At 41.6% G+C, this 16978-nt stretch overlaps 1 protein-coding gene across 1 annotated transcript in view; it reads left to right on the plus strand.

Annotated features, from left to right (window-relative positions):
• Positions 1–13910, plus strand: part of kdm4b (lysine (K)-specific demethylase 4B) — a 40663-nt gene extending 26753 nt beyond the window's left edge. Inside the window, exons 12-22 of the mRNA XM_006792002.2 lie at positions 123–243; positions 1851–2011; positions 2142–2340; positions 3927–4003; positions 4333–4388; positions 4524–4632; positions 7785–7973; positions 8917–9093; positions 9554–9673; positions 11409–11501; positions 11618–13910. Coding sequence (XP_006792065.2) covers positions 123–243; positions 1851–2011; positions 2142–2340; positions 3927–4003; positions 4333–4388; positions 4524–4632; positions 7785–7973; positions 8917–9093; positions 9554–9673; positions 11409–11501; positions 11618–12163 — 1848 coding nt within the window. The 3' untranslated portion in view covers positions 12164–13910. The remainder of the gene's footprint in view (positions 1–122; positions 244–1850; positions 2012–2141; positions 2341–3926; positions 4004–4332; positions 4389–4523; positions 4633–7784; positions 7974–8916; positions 9094–9553; positions 9674–11408; positions 11502–11617) is intronic.
• Positions 13911–16978: the final 3068 nt, after the last annotated feature.

The raw sequence follows: 16978 nt of genomic DNA on the forward strand, positions 1-16978 counted from the left end.
CAGTTTATTAAATTAATATCAAGTTTGAACATGTTCAAATTACTTTTTATTTTGATATATATATATATATTAAGTTTAGACACATTGAACAAAAATAAGACACACTTTTATGCAACCTTTAGGCAACCTATCCCAAGAGGAAAATACCTACAGAAATAAAAAAGAGTCGCCGCCACCCCCTCAGCAAGCCACCCACGCGCTCCCCTCTGTCCATTGTCAAACAAGATCCAGCTAGCGACAAAGGTATGTGGATATCCGTCCTTCACTTCAGTTATTTATTGTAAATATTCTGCTATTAAAGTCTCAAACACTTGTTCAGAAACTTCTCTCGCAAGCTGCTAGTAGATCTACAGTTTGATCTTCCTGGATGAAACCTGTGCTGTGCTGTAATTGCTGTTTTCATGTAGACATGAATAAATTATGGAGGGAAAAACAGCAAGTAATACAATAATATGTTTGATGTAAAGACCAGAGGGAGCCACAGAAGAAAAGAACAAAAACTGGATTTTCAGGAAACAGATTTGTTGTAGTTACTTCAGATTTGGCACAGGTGTCGTCTCTACGGCGTCGTGGTTTACACATTCTAGTGAAAGCTCCACAGTTTGATCCCGGGAGGAGGCACATATCCCCTGCGTCAGGAAGGGCATCCGGCATAAAAATCTGCCAAATCGAACACGCAGAGCTACCTGCTGTGGTGACCCACTGTGAATAAGGGAGCAGCCCAAAGTAGTTAGCACTTCAGCTCTGCGACAGATTTGTTTACTTGGACTCAGAGATGAACCAATTAGAATTTGAAGGGTGCCGCAAACCCACAAATTTAGACGGCGTCATGAAATTTCACAAATATGTCAAGCATCACAAAGAGACGTGGCATGATGTTTATATATATTTTTATCTAAATGGTAATTGGCCATCGTCACTATAATGGCATAGTGTTCTACAAAAACACCTTCTTGGCCATAACATGGGAAGCAGGGAAGGAGAAATCTGAAATATTGTGATCATTTTCAATGTTTGAATTGAAGTTGCTAGTCTTTGGAACCCATCTAATAAATTCCTAGTAGTCACTACATAAAAAGCATTATGAGTCTGGATAGACCGCACAGCCAAAAGTTCATCCAGCTCATGGTTGTCTTGTACATAAAACAAATAAGATACCATTGTTGTTGTTTTGTTGTTTGTTTTTCTTATTGATTCGGGGGAAGAAAAACAAGCAGGTCTGAAGCTCCCCATGGAGATAATGAAATCAAGACTACTCTCTCTTCAGTGTTTTTCTTTTCATTTTCTGATTGACACTTATTGATCAGGGGATCATGACTTCCAATTACCTGCTTTCAAAGTCACTTTGAGTTGGCAGCAGGGGACCCGACTTGGGGTATGTTCTTTAAAAGGGTGGGTGGGGTGACAAGGAGAAAAAGAAGACTTGTGGTGGAGGAGGGGAAGGGGAGGAAAAAAAACCACTTAAATGGGAAGCTTGTGAAAATATCTTCCTGCCTTCGGTCCAGGTCTGACAAAGTGTTTGGATCAGTAGCTTCAAGGCATCACTTTAAAATTGATTCCTGACTCTGCACAGCATATTATTGATGTCAGTGCTGGTTGTGTTCATCAGCCAATTATATCAGGAGTGGTGTTGTTATTGTGCAGGACCAGAATGTGCTGTTCCCCGTCTCTTGGCGAGAGCTCTCTTATGAAAAACATTCTGGAGCTTCTCTCAAAATGCTTGACGTGCATTTTAGAGAAAAATAAAAATCATTAGCGGTAACAAATCTCTCAACACGACTGCAGTATGTGTTATCCTCCCCAGTTCTGTCTAACAAGCACACTCATGCATTTGAATTCTTTACCCACAGATCTGGCCTCCCCCATGCCAATGGATAGCGACATGAAGAAGCAGGAGCACCTGTGGCAGAATCACTCACCTAACTTCCTGGCAGAGAAAGCCTTCAATGCTGCAGTAGCTGCGCTCAAACCACACTGTGCTGTCTGCTCACTCTTCTGTCCGTACACAAAGGTAGGTACACGCCAGGCACATAGGAGTGGTTCATATAACAATGGCAAGTCAGACCCATTAGAACAGACATAAATAGTGGGCAACAAACTAACATTTAACTTGTCTTTTTTCCTGATCTTTCCAACCACAGAAAGATGTCTCCGCTGATAACGAAACCCTGGGCGCTTCATTTCCCCGTCATGGCAGCTTGACTCGTCCACTGGTCCCAGAGATGTGCTTCAGCGTCGGAGCAGGAAACACGGAGCCACCGCCCACCAACTATCACATTGGGGAGGATGGAACCAGCCTCCTGATCTGCTGTTCATCTTGCCAAATGCAGGTTCATGCCAGTAAGTATAAAACTGAAAAGATTTTGGCTGTGTTGGTTTAACATTGGGACACGAGCTCATTTGTTGTACCCTCTGTGTGATGGAGAGCTTACTAGTACACCTGGGGACATCTGTACTAGTTGATGTTTTATTAGATGAGCAATAAAAATAAATCTGATGGCAACACACTGCCTCTGTGCTAGTAATGAAATTTAACACTGTTGTTGCAACAGAAAGCTTTCCAACAAAGACCATTTTAATATGGCTTTTGATTAGAGCCAGTTAGCATTTGTATGCCCGCTGAGACATCGGGTATCTAACGGACACAAGAATTTGGTCTTTTGACTTGATTTTCCACGTGCACATTCAATCAGTGGGTAAAACACAAATCTGAAACTGTATAATGGATGTTAATCGTTGTGAAGTAAGAATCTGTAAGTGTGGAGACTTCTTTTCCCCCCTCAATACTTTGTCGATTTCAAATTCTTTTTCCTCTCTGTGTTGTCAAAGAGCTGAATTTGATCCAGTTCAACAGCATTTAATTCATAATGCGGAGAATGTCTGTTTTATAAATTAATGCCAACACGAATCAGCAAGTTTTACAGATAAACTTCAGACTATCTAGTGCTCACAACAATTTCTCACACCTGAGGCCCTTGAGAATAGTTTCAGGAAAATGGGCAGAGGCACAGAGGATGAGACTTCAATACAACGGTGCAATAGACTGCTCAATTCCCTGTTGCCAGACTCAGTGAAGCTTTCTAGTGTAACTCTTCTCAGCTCTGGTTAAACTGGCTAAGAGGCTGACAAAGGTCATGCAAAGGTGTCTATAAAAAGCAACACACCATACACTTCCCCAGCTCATATTTACCCTGCCTTTCCACTATATAGTTGGCTTTTAATGGCATGTTGCTTCTGTCGAAGCGAAGTGTGAAAAGGCAGCTTGTTAAGATTCTGTAAGACTGAGTCATCCCAGGAATCTCTCTGTGCGTGGCTCTTCTTTTTATTGCCAAATGTAAGGACGTCTATCTAGACTGAACATTTTTAGTAAAGTTTTATGCCGTAAACGATGCAGATGAACGCATTGACTCATCAAGTGTGTCGGTAATCAGCCCTTCCTGGAAATGTATGCATAATTGGATGTTTTGTGCCACATCACAACTTCGACCCTCCTCTCCTCAGTTCTTATTATCCAGTTCATTAGTTATCCAGGGACGAGTTTGACTCAGTCTGGGGAAATGGCGCAGATGTTCGTAAGAGAGCACGAAGCAGAACGAAATCCTGTCAAAACACCTTTGCTCCTCATTGTGCTGGAGTAGACATCTGCCCAAGAATCATTCACACATGTACAGGTGTTACATAAACCTGCATGCCCTTTTCTTCAGAAGCTTAAGCTGGAGATGGTGATGGGCTGAAAGTGTGAACAGAATGCTTAAAAACATGTTTGGTGAGAAGTAATTTGCAGAAATGTGTACAAAATCTGTTTAAAGAAATAGAAAAAGGGCGGTAATGTTGCCATGCGCTGTCCTCACTGAATATCGATGCATTGAAATGACATGAAATGATGAAATAGATGAGCACAGTCAGTAGCATCTCTTCTCTAACAGGTTGTTATGGCGTGAAGCCTGACTCTGTTGGTGATTCCTGGATGTGCTCTAGGTGTGCAGCGGGAGCCTGGACAGTGGTGAGTAGTGGCTGCAAATGATCCAATCCCATCCCACCCCCACATAAAATAACTGTTATTCCTGAAGTGGTTTTATTCTCTAGAACTGCAGGTTTAGTTGAAAATGTTTATTAGATCTGACTTGAATTAGAGCCTCTGAGGACACGTTGACCCTACATCTCTTCTTCTAATGATTGCTGCTAGGCAACATGACATCAATCACAAGTCCAAACCAAGCTTTGTTTAGAAAAGACTGATTTGGCTAAGGTGTGGGAGGAACGGTGTCAATGTGTTCTCCGTTTCTATACTTAATCCTCTTTTTCTCTGTTCTCGTATTATCTTTTCTTAAGGAGTGCTGTCTTTGTAACTTGAGAGGGGGAGCTTTGAAGACTACCACAGACAACCGGTTAGTGCCACGTGTTTGAGCTGATGCAATTTCACAAATTACAAAAATAACAAAAAAAATATAAGAAATCTTACAGTGAATCTATATTTCCCTGTTTTGAATTTGTTCTCGCCAAACTATTCATTGCTTCACCAGGTGGGTTCATGTCATCTGTGCTATCGCCGTGGCTGAAGCTCGTTTCATCGATGCCATTGAGAGGGGGCCAGTGGACGTCAGCGCCGTTCCAGAAACCCGCAAGAATCTAGTAAGATCAGACGGTGACAAATAAGAGAGTTACATGTCTGTTTGTGTTGTTATGTAAAGTGAAACAGGCAGAGAGCTACTTCGAAATACATTCAAGATTGTTACCTAGTTTCTTTTTGGCGAAAGTTTATGCTTCTTAGTGTACATTGTGCACTGTAGCTGTTTTGCTTATACTGTTTAGGTGAATTTCAGGCTTTTTTTGTTTGAATGGATAGATTTTTTTTCCCTTCTCCTCCTTCTTTTTTGGAAGCCAGGGATGATATAGGGTAAAAACAGATGTGCTGAGGGGCATGGCTGAATAATCAGCTGTCATTTCTCGCTGTGCCAAATGAACTGCATCGATCTCGTGGGTAGCTCCCCTTCTCCATTCACCCGATCCTACTTCATAGGCAGTAGCAGTGCATGCTGGGGCATTATCACAAATCTGCAAATAATGTCACCTCTTTCCCTCCCCGTCTCTCTGAATAATCTATCAAAGGACAAGCTGGGTGACATTTGCATCTGAGTGCTGTCTAAGCACGTTTCCTCAGTCTCTTCTTAAGACTGTGAGCGGAGAAGCTCTGCGGTCTAATGATTTGGATGACTGCGCCGATCAAATGTGAATACGCATGCTAGGAACCAGTTTATATTTCACTGTGATCAGCAATCAGTGTTTTCCCTCCCATCTTTAAACACTGAGTTTCCAGTGATGGAGAGATTTAAAACACATTACTTTTGTCTTAGTTATTTTGGAATTTCTCAGGTGTTGTAACACTGTTCAATTCCTCAGCTGATGCATCTGTTGCATATTGTGTAGAGGAACTTCGATTTTTGCTCTTGTGAGAAAACCGTTTCAAGCTTGGCGCTGCAAGTCGCTTAAATAAAATGTATAAGCGTCTTTAAAGCTGTCTTTCCTCCTAACTTTTCTGGTCCATTCTCCTACTGCATGCAAAAACACAGACCAGAACAGTGACTGTAAAGTAAAACGTATTTTTTCATCACCTATCAGTTGGGTGAAATTTTTTTTTTTTTTCTTTTCGGATGTGGAGGTTGGCAAGCTGTCAAAGAGTAGTCTTGGAAACGAGTGGTGTGGATTTGTGTGAGGATGAACCAGACAAGACAAGTCATAATGTGCTTATAGACTGATTGGCCACTTTATTAGGTAAATGTGTTCAACTGCTCGCTAACGCAAGTATCTATTCCTCCAATGACATAGCAGCCACTCAGTGTATTAAAGCGTGTACACATGATCAACGATGACCTGCTAAACTTTAAACCAGGCATCGGCAACCAGGCTGGGATTTTTTCACACACAACTATCACAAAGGTTTACAAAAACATGGCCTGAAAAAATTCTTTGCAATTCTTTGTGATAATGCCTTATTGATGCAAGGGGTTGGGGGAAGAATGGCAGCAGTCGCATTGGTCGCCACTCCTGTTGGCTAAGAATGGGAAACAGAGACTACACTTTGCAGCAGGTCACTGGACAGAAGATCTGAAAAATGTTGCCTGCTCTGGTGAGTCTTGATTTGTGCTGCCAATATTCAGATGGCAGGGTCAGAATTTGGTGCAAAGATGAAAGCATGGGTCCGTCCTCCCTTGTATCAATGGATCTGGCTGGTGGTAGTGTTGTAATGTTCGTGTGGGGCCCTTAGTCCCAGCTGAGCAGTTTAAACTCCACAGTCTGCCTGAGTATTGCCCCTTTATCACCACAGTGTACCCATCTTCTGATGGCTGCTTCTAGCAGAATAAAATACTATGTGGCAAAGCTGAGATCATCTCAAACTGGTTTCTTGAACATGACGGTGACCACTGTACTCAAATGTCCTCCACAGTCACAGATCTCACTCCAGGTGAGCATTTTTTGAATGTGACAGCAGATTCACATCATGGATGTGCAGCTGACAAATCCGCAGCAACTGTGTGATGCTGTCATGTCAGCAGGGACCAAAATCTGCAAGGATTGTTTCCAGCACTTTGTTGTATAATTATAATTTGCAAGCACCAATTTGTTCTAAAACAAAGATGTGTGCAAAGATAATTTTGCTATGACCACATCAGAAATAAATAAATACAGTTAACAATGAGTTCATATAATTTGAACCCAAAGTCAGCTGAAAGATGGTTTTTCTTCAAAATTAATCTTCTCAATATTAATCTGCAATGCACTTTACATATAAATAAATCAAGCAGCTAATGTTTCTTGAGCTGCTGAGTTTCAACCTGTCCTCTGCTCTGGTGCCTACCTGCCTGGGGAAAACCTCACCAGCTGGCAAAGTAGCTGCCTTGCACCAGTAAAAATTGAAGTTTGACTTTTTAAATTTACTTTTTTATTGATTGGCCAAGCACCACATTACAGCTGCACATAAAGGAGGAGAAACAAATGAAAAAAAAAAAAGATTTATTTATTTATTTTTTTTAAACTAGGGATTTCTTCTCTGCTGTTTGAACGATGCACGCATAAGAGCAGTCAGCACTGAGAGTTGTAAGACTTTAATTAAAATAATGGTTGTGGGTTTGCAGGGATCGTGTGTTATATTAAATTGTCACAGAAAAGGCAAAGAGTTTGTAGACTGCTGGGAATTTCAGACCAGAATTAAGAGATCTGGAAGGAGAGAAGAGCAATGAGGCTAAACAAGTTATGGAAGATGGCAAAGGGGATGGAGGAAGGAAAAAATGAATTGGCATAAATGAACTGAGTGTCAGAGTGACAGTTCAGTTTTAAGACATAATTGTCACCACTGTACAGACACTCAGCGCAAAAGCGTGATATCAGGAAGACTGAAAACAGCCATTCTCTTAATGAGTAAAAACCTGTAAGAACACCAAACAGAATCAAAGATCAGACAGAAGAGAGTTCATGGTTTCATTGCTGGTTTCTCCACCATCTTTATTTCATGAGATGTCCTACAATTACTGCAATTTCATGGCGTGCCAGGTTGTTCTGGAGGACTGGAGTAGTTGTTGCAGATGAATTGTTTTAATTGTTTTAACCTTGTTGGAATTGTGAGGGTGAAATGTTAGGAGTTCACATTTAGTTTACTTTACTTCAGTTCAAACTTTTGGACAACTCTTTCCTTTGTCAGCATCAAAGGAGGCTTATATATAAATAAGCGTAGGAAGTTATAGGGGAATGGAGACGTAACAGAAGCTTTTTATTTGCTTTCGTTGCAGAAGTGCGTGTTCTGCCATGGAAAGGTTGCTAGTCAGAACCGCGGCGCCTGCATCCAGTGCACGTATGAGAACTGTGCAACGTCCTTCCACGTCACCTGTGCCCAAATCGCCGGAGTAGTCATGACACCCGCTGACTGGCCCTACGTGGTGTCTGTCACCTGCCACAGGCATAAAAAGGTCACTCCAAAGGTAAGTGCAAAACCAGGGAAATTGGTCAGTTATTAAAGCTGCAGATTTTAAAAAAGGTTTTGTAAAATTACTGTCAAAAGTCATGTATTGAAATATTTTTCTCTTAATCATTCTTCAGGAATAGCTGTTTGATTTAAAAAGGAAAAAAAACAGTATTTCTTTTTGTGTTTTTCTATAAACTGAATATAACAAGTGTTAGTTTTTGTTTTTTGCTTAAAAAATGGGTCGTGGAATTTTTTTGTTTTGGGGGGTAAAAAGAAATCACACTGATGACGTGTAGAAGCTCAAAAACATTCAAAGCACATGTATCAAATATGATATTATTGGCTTTTGAGGGTTAATGAGTGTAAGGGCCACACTGACTAGCATGTTGCACCATGTGGCACAGTGGGAAATACTGTCTGTATTTCTAAAGCACTGTTGGCATGTGTATTTCTGGAATTTCTTTGTTCAAAGGGCAAAATATATATGGAGACGTTTGCTGCCCTTTATTGCATCAATATTTAATGCTAAAAAAAATAACATGTCTTATTTTTTGTGCCTGGTATTGAAATATATTTAGAAAACAGTGTAATGCTTGTGAAACTAACCCCAGGTGTGAGCATTGTTTGGGTATTGCACGTCATTATACCCCGTTTCATAAATCTGACCCGAAGTGGTTTAAAGTGACACACGAGGAGAAAAAGTCATAAAGACGACGCTCTAATTATAAGAGCTCCATAATGACAGACGAATAGGCCTCTGTTTGTAGAAATGTTCTCATGAAAAAGTTATGTATGAACTTGACTCGGAGCGATTTTAACAAACACTTCGGTTTTACACTAAATACACTTTAAGCAAAAGGTTTCACTTTTTGGAATAATGACAGAACACACAGTGTGTTCCTGCCGAATGAAGCCACATATTTCCAATTAAACCCCCCCTTTTCCTTTCTTTTCTTAAGCCTCGACCAACACCCAAAGGCCCACAAGAGCCAACCCTTGGGCAAAGGGTGATAGGTCGCAACGCTGACTCCTGGTATTACCACTGCACCGTCATTGGCATGGCCAGACAGACGTTCTACGAGGTCAACTTCGATGACGGCTCATACTGTGACAACTTGTACCCGGAAAACATAATAGTGAGTTCTCTCAGAGTCAAGGCAGACACCTACATGCGTGCAATCGACACGGGTTAAAAATAATCTCCTTTTTAAATAGCTGAAAGAAATATCCTAGCAACTGTTACATGCTTTTGTAACTTGACAATCTGAACAAATGAAAACGTAATGACTGAATGTAAACTCGCATAACCTTTAATGAGTCAGTGCTGTAAGTTATGAACAAACATGACTTTTAATAACATGAAATCTGCTGAGAAACTTGATCAAATGTAACTTAAATCAATTGTGTGTTACCTACCAGAACAAGCTGTTTGAATTGCAGAGAAATGAAAAAGTCAACCCACATTTAATAACAGCAACCAGATGAAAATGTTAGCCTCAGACTTTATTAACTAAATTCTTGTTTGTAAAATGTAACACGAAGATGTTTTGAGCACTTTTTTTTTTCTTCTTTCGCTCATCCTTCCCACTTCTTCAGAGTCACGACTGCCTGCGCAGTGGCCCTCCTGAAGTAGGAGAGCTTGTTGTGGTCGGCACACACGAAGGCAAAATCCTCAACGCCTCCTTTGTCAAACCACATATCCACAAACTCTACCAGGTAAGAGAAACACAACACGAGCCCTCACATCTGCTAGAGTGTGGCTGCGTGTGTGGCTGTAGTTTGCATCATTCATAGATAAACTTGTGATGTTGTTTCTTAATAACTGAGTGCACAATTTCTGAGATGCTGCTGTTCAAACACCTGTCTTTAATCTCCTGTGTGTGTACATGTTTAGACATTTATGAGGACAGAAAATTGGCATGCTACTATCCTTGCAGGGACCAGCAGTCACTCATGCACAGTGCCGGTCCCCATGAGTTTGAAGGCATTTTTGACACTCAAAATGTGGTTTAAGTGTCAGGGTTACAATTAGGTTATGGTTAGGATTAGGCATTAATTTTTTATGGTTAGGGTACATGGCTAGGGGAAAGCATTATGTCAACGAGATGCCCTCACTAAGATATGAAAACTTGTGTGTAAATAAATGTATGTGTAAATGTATAAACCTTTCCAAGTCAAACCAGACCGTGAAAATCATCTCTAAATAAAGCTTTAAAGCTTGGCTGCAGCGCAAAAAAAAATAGAAATCGACTGTTAGGTGAGGACTGTGAGCATGGGCATCGTTTTCCATATTTTATCTGATGCTCTTCTGCAGCATGACTCAAAAGTGAGTGAACCTGTGAACTTTGGGATGTTCTGTGTAATTGCTTTGCCACCCTCTGCTTTGGCTCTCGATTCTTGGAGATTCAGTGTGCAAGAAGCCAGACGGCACTTCTAGATTACGGTGGAGCGTTTTGATTCAGGCATTAAAACATAAAAGTGGAGAGATCTCAAATTACTGCTACTTTAAGGGAAATTTGTAGGGCAAAGCTGCAGAGCGCTTACAAAGTGGAAAATATGGGATCGAAGACGATTGTTGGGACAAGAGCGAGCGCATCCTGAAATGTACTTGGACACAAACACATGGGAAAGTGAGGTTGTTTGATTTGAGCCATGATGCTGATTTTGGGAGTGCATCCATGAGAGCTCATCTGAGTGACTTGCAAATAAACAGTGTTTATGGGGAATGCATCCAGTCGCTTCACTTTCTGAGTTTGAGGACCTCTTAAATGGCTGATCTAGGGTGGTTTATATTTACTGCAGATGTTTGCATCAGACACATGTTTACAGGGTTATAACATCTGTTAATACACCACCACAGACATCACATCATTTATCGCCACTTTTCCAAATCCCTCTTGACAGAATCATTCAGTTTTGTATCTTTCCACGCTCTTTTCACGTCTCCATGTTAACCCGCTGGCTGCAGCACCGAGAGCCCTCTCAGAGATGAGAGTACAGCTGTGATTAGCTAAAATCACGCCTCCACTTGATCACAGAGTGGGTGCCACAACCCTGACCTTGCTGCGCCTCCCCCTCGCTCCATATAAATATATATAATTTTTTAAAAATCTACATTTACATTTAAAGTGGTTAACTGAAGCTCTTATCCAGTCAGTGAGCAGCTTTAGGGGTCAGAGTCATGGTCAAGGACATTTTGACTGAAGCACATGGTTGTTGATGGAACCATTTGTTATGCCTGAGATCCAACCGGTGACTGTCTGGGTGCAAGTTTTGAATTTTCAGTGTGCTTTATCAGTGATTTGTCCTTTTTTTACCTCCTGGTTTAGCCTCTAATAATTTGATAGATTTTATTCATTTTTTTAAAATTTGCCTGTGTGTCCTCTGCACTTACAGGTACAAATATTGAAAGGGTGGGTTGGTTAATCCATTGTGGGTGTTATCTGTCCAGGTTGAGTTTCAGGACCAGAGTCAGTTGTTGGTCAAGCACTCGGAGATCTTTCAGCTGAACCAGGAATTACCCAAAAGGGTCAGAGCTCGCCTGGTGAGTGTTTTACTCAAACTTTAAAATAAAACTTAAATTAGCTGTAGATGAAACAACTGGTACTTGAAAAGTGATTTCTGTGTTCCACATCTAAGTCTGTACCGGTCTGTTCTCAGGCTTTACCTGGAACACAGGAAGAGGTTCCCTCAGTGGACGAAGCCCAAGCAGCCAAACGGCGCCGCCTGCCCGCGGCTTTGCCCCCTCCAGGCCCCGCCCCTGCCAATATCCCCATGGAGACAACCAACGCAACCCCTTGCCCTCAAACTAAAGCTCCAGTAACAAAGCCAGCACCAGAAAATCACAGTATTGGTACACAGCCAACCTCACAACCTCTGTCCCAGCTCCCAATGACCCAGCAGGATGCTCCTGCAACAGCTAGCGGTATTCAAATGGACGCTGAGACCCCAATGGACACCGGCGTCGCCCTCACCGATCCTTTAACAGGGTCGCCTCTCACATCGGATCCCCTCCTGAGTTCAGAGTCTGTCCCTTTTCAGTCCACCTTAAACTCTAATCCCCTGCTGTCTGCCCCGTCCCCGCCTTCCCTTCCGGGTCAGCACATGTCCGACAGCTACACGCCCAGCAGCGGCTACGTCTCCTATATGAAGACACTCCTCCATTCTCATTTTCCTCAGGAAGATGGCCCCGAACCCTTGTATTAAAACTCCACTATATTATTACTCAGCCGGTGGAGGCTGAGCCAATAGGAAGTAAGCTAATGGTGTTGGATTTTACTGAGTGCTGTATTAATGGACAACTTATATCCTCCACTGGCTCTGAGAGCTCAGAGTAGGAGCAGGAAAAGACACGGACATACGAGCACTCTTTTAATGCATGTTACTTTTCTATTTTTGAGTTAATGTGTCTGCAGTGGTGCTTTAGCCTGCTCTGAAGCAGCAGCTAAAGAGGACAAGGCTTTTTTTAACATTATTATGATTATTATAATGTTGGGTATTTTTGTTTTCTGTTTAAATACAGATTTCCTTTTTGTTCTCAGTCAGCTGCTGTGCTTTATTTTCCTCCATAATGGGATAAGTCTCTGGGTGGCATCAACCTCCATACCTCGTTGCATTAAATCAATAACAGCACACTCCCATTTTCTTTCTACAGGAAGCTAATTATTACGAGGGCCTCTCAGCTTTGGGGCCCCCGGTGGACTTTAAACTCTCACTTCTTTTTAAAAAAAAATAATGAAAAAAAATCAAATAACCAGCAACAAGATATCTATTTTTCAATCCAGCCACTCATGGCTTTGAAACTGTGTGGCGGAACAAAAGTATCATATTGTCCATCTGCAGGATCTTTTCACGAGGGTGTTTTCTTGTTGGATCACAAGAGGTAAATGGAGAAATGGGGTTTAAAACACAAAAAACACACAAAAAAAAGAAGTGTATTGTAGCGGGAACTCAGTATTTAAATGTCTTAGTCAAATATTGAAAGAATTATTTGTAATAGAACAAACATGTTGAATGCAAACACTAGTAGACTTGTCTGCAGGATGCATTAAAATTTTGTGAAGATGTGTCACAGTAGTTAACAGATGTGAACTTTATGTATTGACGTCATTTGGCGGCTCCTCTTTTTACACCAAAACGTTCTCAGGGTTCCTACATGTGGGAAATAAATGATGTTTCACCATCCAAGTCTTCACGTTAAGAGCATACCCAATACACCTGCTTATTGTTATCTTCACATTTGCTCCCGTTAAAGGTTCGTCTACTATACAGAGTGAGATCTGTTTACTGTCACACTACCGCCTTTCGGCACACCAACTGGGCAGAAGAGTTCAGTCAGTTTTAAAGAAGGAAGGTTTGAAAAAAAGCATGTTATGTAGGAACCCTAAAATCAGGAAATATTCTACCCTTCTTGGTTTAAACTGTGTATGTATATATACAAATTAATATGGTAAAATGTTATCTGTTTTTCTATTACTGTACTGTACCTTTTCTGTGTTCATTTGCCGAACTGCGTTCACGAACTTGGCCGATCTCAAAGATTAATACCTTTTAATTTTGGCAGGTTTATGCCAGCATATTACATGAGTTTGTACTGATAACTACGTGTGTTTTCTTTTGTTTGTTTTTGTTACTGTTTGTGCAACAGAGGTGCTACATCTATAAAACTACTGATGAACTGACCCCCCTCCCTCCACAACACTGTCACCTTGTATATACCACAGGCCTTGTATTGTGAATCATATTTGTAAATGGCACGCTTTCCTTTTTCCCTTTTTCTTGTCCCACGAAACAGATGTTTCTGTATCCAAATTAACTCCATGAAGAAAATTTGAATTCCTTGGGATTAAAGTTGGTTGTGAGTCGCCAGCTCTTTGTGATTTGTGCATTTGTAGAGAATTAAAAAGTATATTGTGGGTTAGACCAACTATTAAGATTAAACTGACGAGCTGCTAACACCTTCCAGTTATCAATTGTACTGTTTAAATACTGGGGGGGTCAATGTATATGCAAATATATTCACTGGTCACTTTATTAGTTACACTTGTAAATGCAAATATTTAATGAGCCAGTAAGTTCAAACTGAGCATCAGAATGTGGCAGAAATGTGATTTAAGTGATTTTGAACATGGCATCTTTGTTGGAGTATTTCAGAAACTGCTGATCTGCTGGGATTTTCACACACAGGGTTTACAGACGAGGGTCAGAAAAAGAGAAAATGTCCAGTGAACGGCTGATGTCTGGGTGAAAATGACTCGGACGACAGACTATTGGAAAAAACAGAGTTTGATGTAAACAACATGAAAGCATGGATCCATCCTACTTGAGTATTATTGTTTTGGCTTCTAGCAGGATAACAAAGCTCACAAAGTCATCTCAGGTTTCTTGACATGACAATGAGTTCAGTGTACTCAAATGGCCTCCACAGTCACCAGATCTCAATAGGGCACATTTGGGACGTGGTGAAACGGGAAGATTGACATCATGGATGTGCAGCTGGCAAGGAGCAACTGTATGATGCTGTCATGTATTTAAGTGCTAAATCTCTGAGGAATGTCTGCCCGTTAAGTCTGTGGCACAAAGAATGAAAGCGTTCTGAAGATGAGTCCAACCCAGGACTAGGAGGGTGTACCTAATAAAACGTCCAGTGAGTGCAGTTATTAGTCGTTTTATATAATATGGGCCCTCCATGCAAATATATATTTCATTGAGTATATTTATATTAAGGGGAAGTCCAAATTGACAGTAGTGCAGAGTAATAAGAATACCTCTATTATAACTCTTGTATGAGAAATGAGAAGCCTGATGGCTGTGGGTGAGAAGGATTTTCGGTATCTCTGTTTTACAAGTTTAACGTACAAAAAAATGGCACTCAGAAAGGGAACCAAGCATAACAAGCAAATACAATTAATTAAACATACAAGATCCAGATACTTGAAGTGAACCAATAAAGACAAAAACAAGCGGGCTCAGTGCTTGGTAATGTCGCGTATTGCACTGCTGAGAGAGAGATATTTAATTTTCTGGAAACTTAAGTCTCGGACAGATTAGGATGTGAGCAATTTAAATAATTTATGTTGCTTCACTTCACTTTCACCCCCAGTTATACAACAAGCTCCAATATTTGCAATGCTGACTACAATGGCCTAATACAAGCTAAGATATGAAGGTACTGGCTTCTTCGGATTAATCTGCATCACTGTGCAGATCCAGTAATATTTTTTTGCCATATTACACCAACTGTCAGCGCCTCCAACATTTACCAATTCACTAGCTGGGACCACATCCTCATTTTAGGCTTGACAGCATTTCTAGTAGGTTGTGGTATATGGATTGAACATGAATTGAGGCTCCGGTTTGAGGAAGGCCTCAGAGATGACTGACGGCGGCACCCGGGCTGTGAAGATCCACAAAGGCTTCCCCTCCAGTAATAAGTGTACGTGTTGCAAAAATAGAACTTGTAAGCAGGCTTGCATTGATAAGTGACCTGTGACCTCGATGAGTATTCAGGGGTTTCACTGAGTGGAGTGGATGCGTTGGCAAAGAATGGCTGAAGAGGAGATCAGAAGAAATTCCATATGGCAAAAGACCTTGATAGAGGAATGAGGGGAACCTCAGTCAGGTAGTGACATAGCTTGACTGTGAACAAAAGCTCTGGTGGTGAAGCATGCTGGGATTTTTGAGGCTCGAGATAATGGCACGATGGCTCATAAAGGCTTAAGTGTGAGTTTGTCTCGAAGTAGAAGATGGAGAGGCGGCTGCCTGGCTGGGTAAGGTAACGATAACTACTGTGTAGATTTCAGAAACAAACAAAGGTTTCTTTGGAAGCAAACATCAATTTGGAAGAACGAATAGAAGGGAACCACCTTCCACTATGATAACCCCCAAAATCAGCAGGGTGTAGAACTTCAGGCCATCGAGCGGGATGGCTGAACCTCATAGAAGATGATGCCATTTGGGATGGCGAGGAGATGTTGCCAGAACCTCATTTCAGCTTGGAAGAGCTGTACTGAAGGAGAGAGTTTAGGTGATGGTAGCGAGAGCATGTGAGAAGTGAAGGTACGCCTTGGGGAATTATGCACACGGCGGAGTTCAGATGTCCTAAAAGGAGGCACAGCTGTTATTTGTGTGAGAAAGCAAAAAACAGAAACCTGTAACTGGAAAATGTTGATGGTTTGTGGAGGCATGCTGGACATATTCTTAAAGAAAGAATATTTTCGGAGACTCTGCTTGAGCTGTTTGTTTTGCTTCTGGTCCAGTTGTTGCTGACACCGATGGTCTTGTTGCTCCCAGTGACAAAGATATGTGTGAATATCCTGGTTGGACATTGCTAAGTGCATTTGTTCTGGGTGAGCTGGGTCGTGTGTGTTCTGAACCAGCTGATTGTGTTATACTGGCCGCATTAATGATTGACTCTGTTCCTGAACCAGTCCCTCCAAAGACTCTGTTTAGCTGCCCAGAACCTGCTTTGTCTTAAATTAAGTCTTGTACCAATGTGCAGGCAACTTTGAGGGACTGTTACTCTCTCTTGGACTGCTAAAGACTGTTGTGCCCCCGTGCCTGCACCTGTAAAGACTGTTTCTTCTCCTGTAATAATCCCTGAGCCTGCTCCGTCTGTTCCGGCTCTCAGGATGACGTGGAGCCACGTGGTCCTTCCCTGCACCTGTTCCAGTTAAACAGGTGAGGGTGGCTAGGGTCCAGCTGCTCCCTGCGTCTGACCTAGCAATCTCTTTCTGTGTGGTTTAACATGGCGTGTCAGACTATTTCTTGGCCAGTTCAGAGATCTCGTCTTCACTAGTTCTGCTAAGAGCTGCAGTGTCATATGTGTTGGAGACATCTGGTGCAGTGGTATAATTTGTCCTACACAGCTTTCAGCAAAAAGTGAGTTTTGCCAAACTGTAAGAGCGTTGAGATCGAGGCGTATTTGTAAGCTCAACACTGTCCCCTCTTATGAGTTCGCTCTGGTGTTTCAGCAGGGGATTACTTTGTGCAAACTTTGACTGTAAAGAGAAAAAAAAGCTG

The sequence above is a fragment of the Neolamprologus brichardi genome, chromosome 15, assembly GCF_056152115.1.
Source record: "Neolamprologus brichardi isolate AB-2024 chromosome 15, ASM5615211v1, whole genome shotgun sequence".
NCBI classification, from domain to species: Eukaryota; Metazoa; Chordata; class Actinopteri; order Cichliformes; family Cichlidae; genus Neolamprologus; species Neolamprologus brichardi.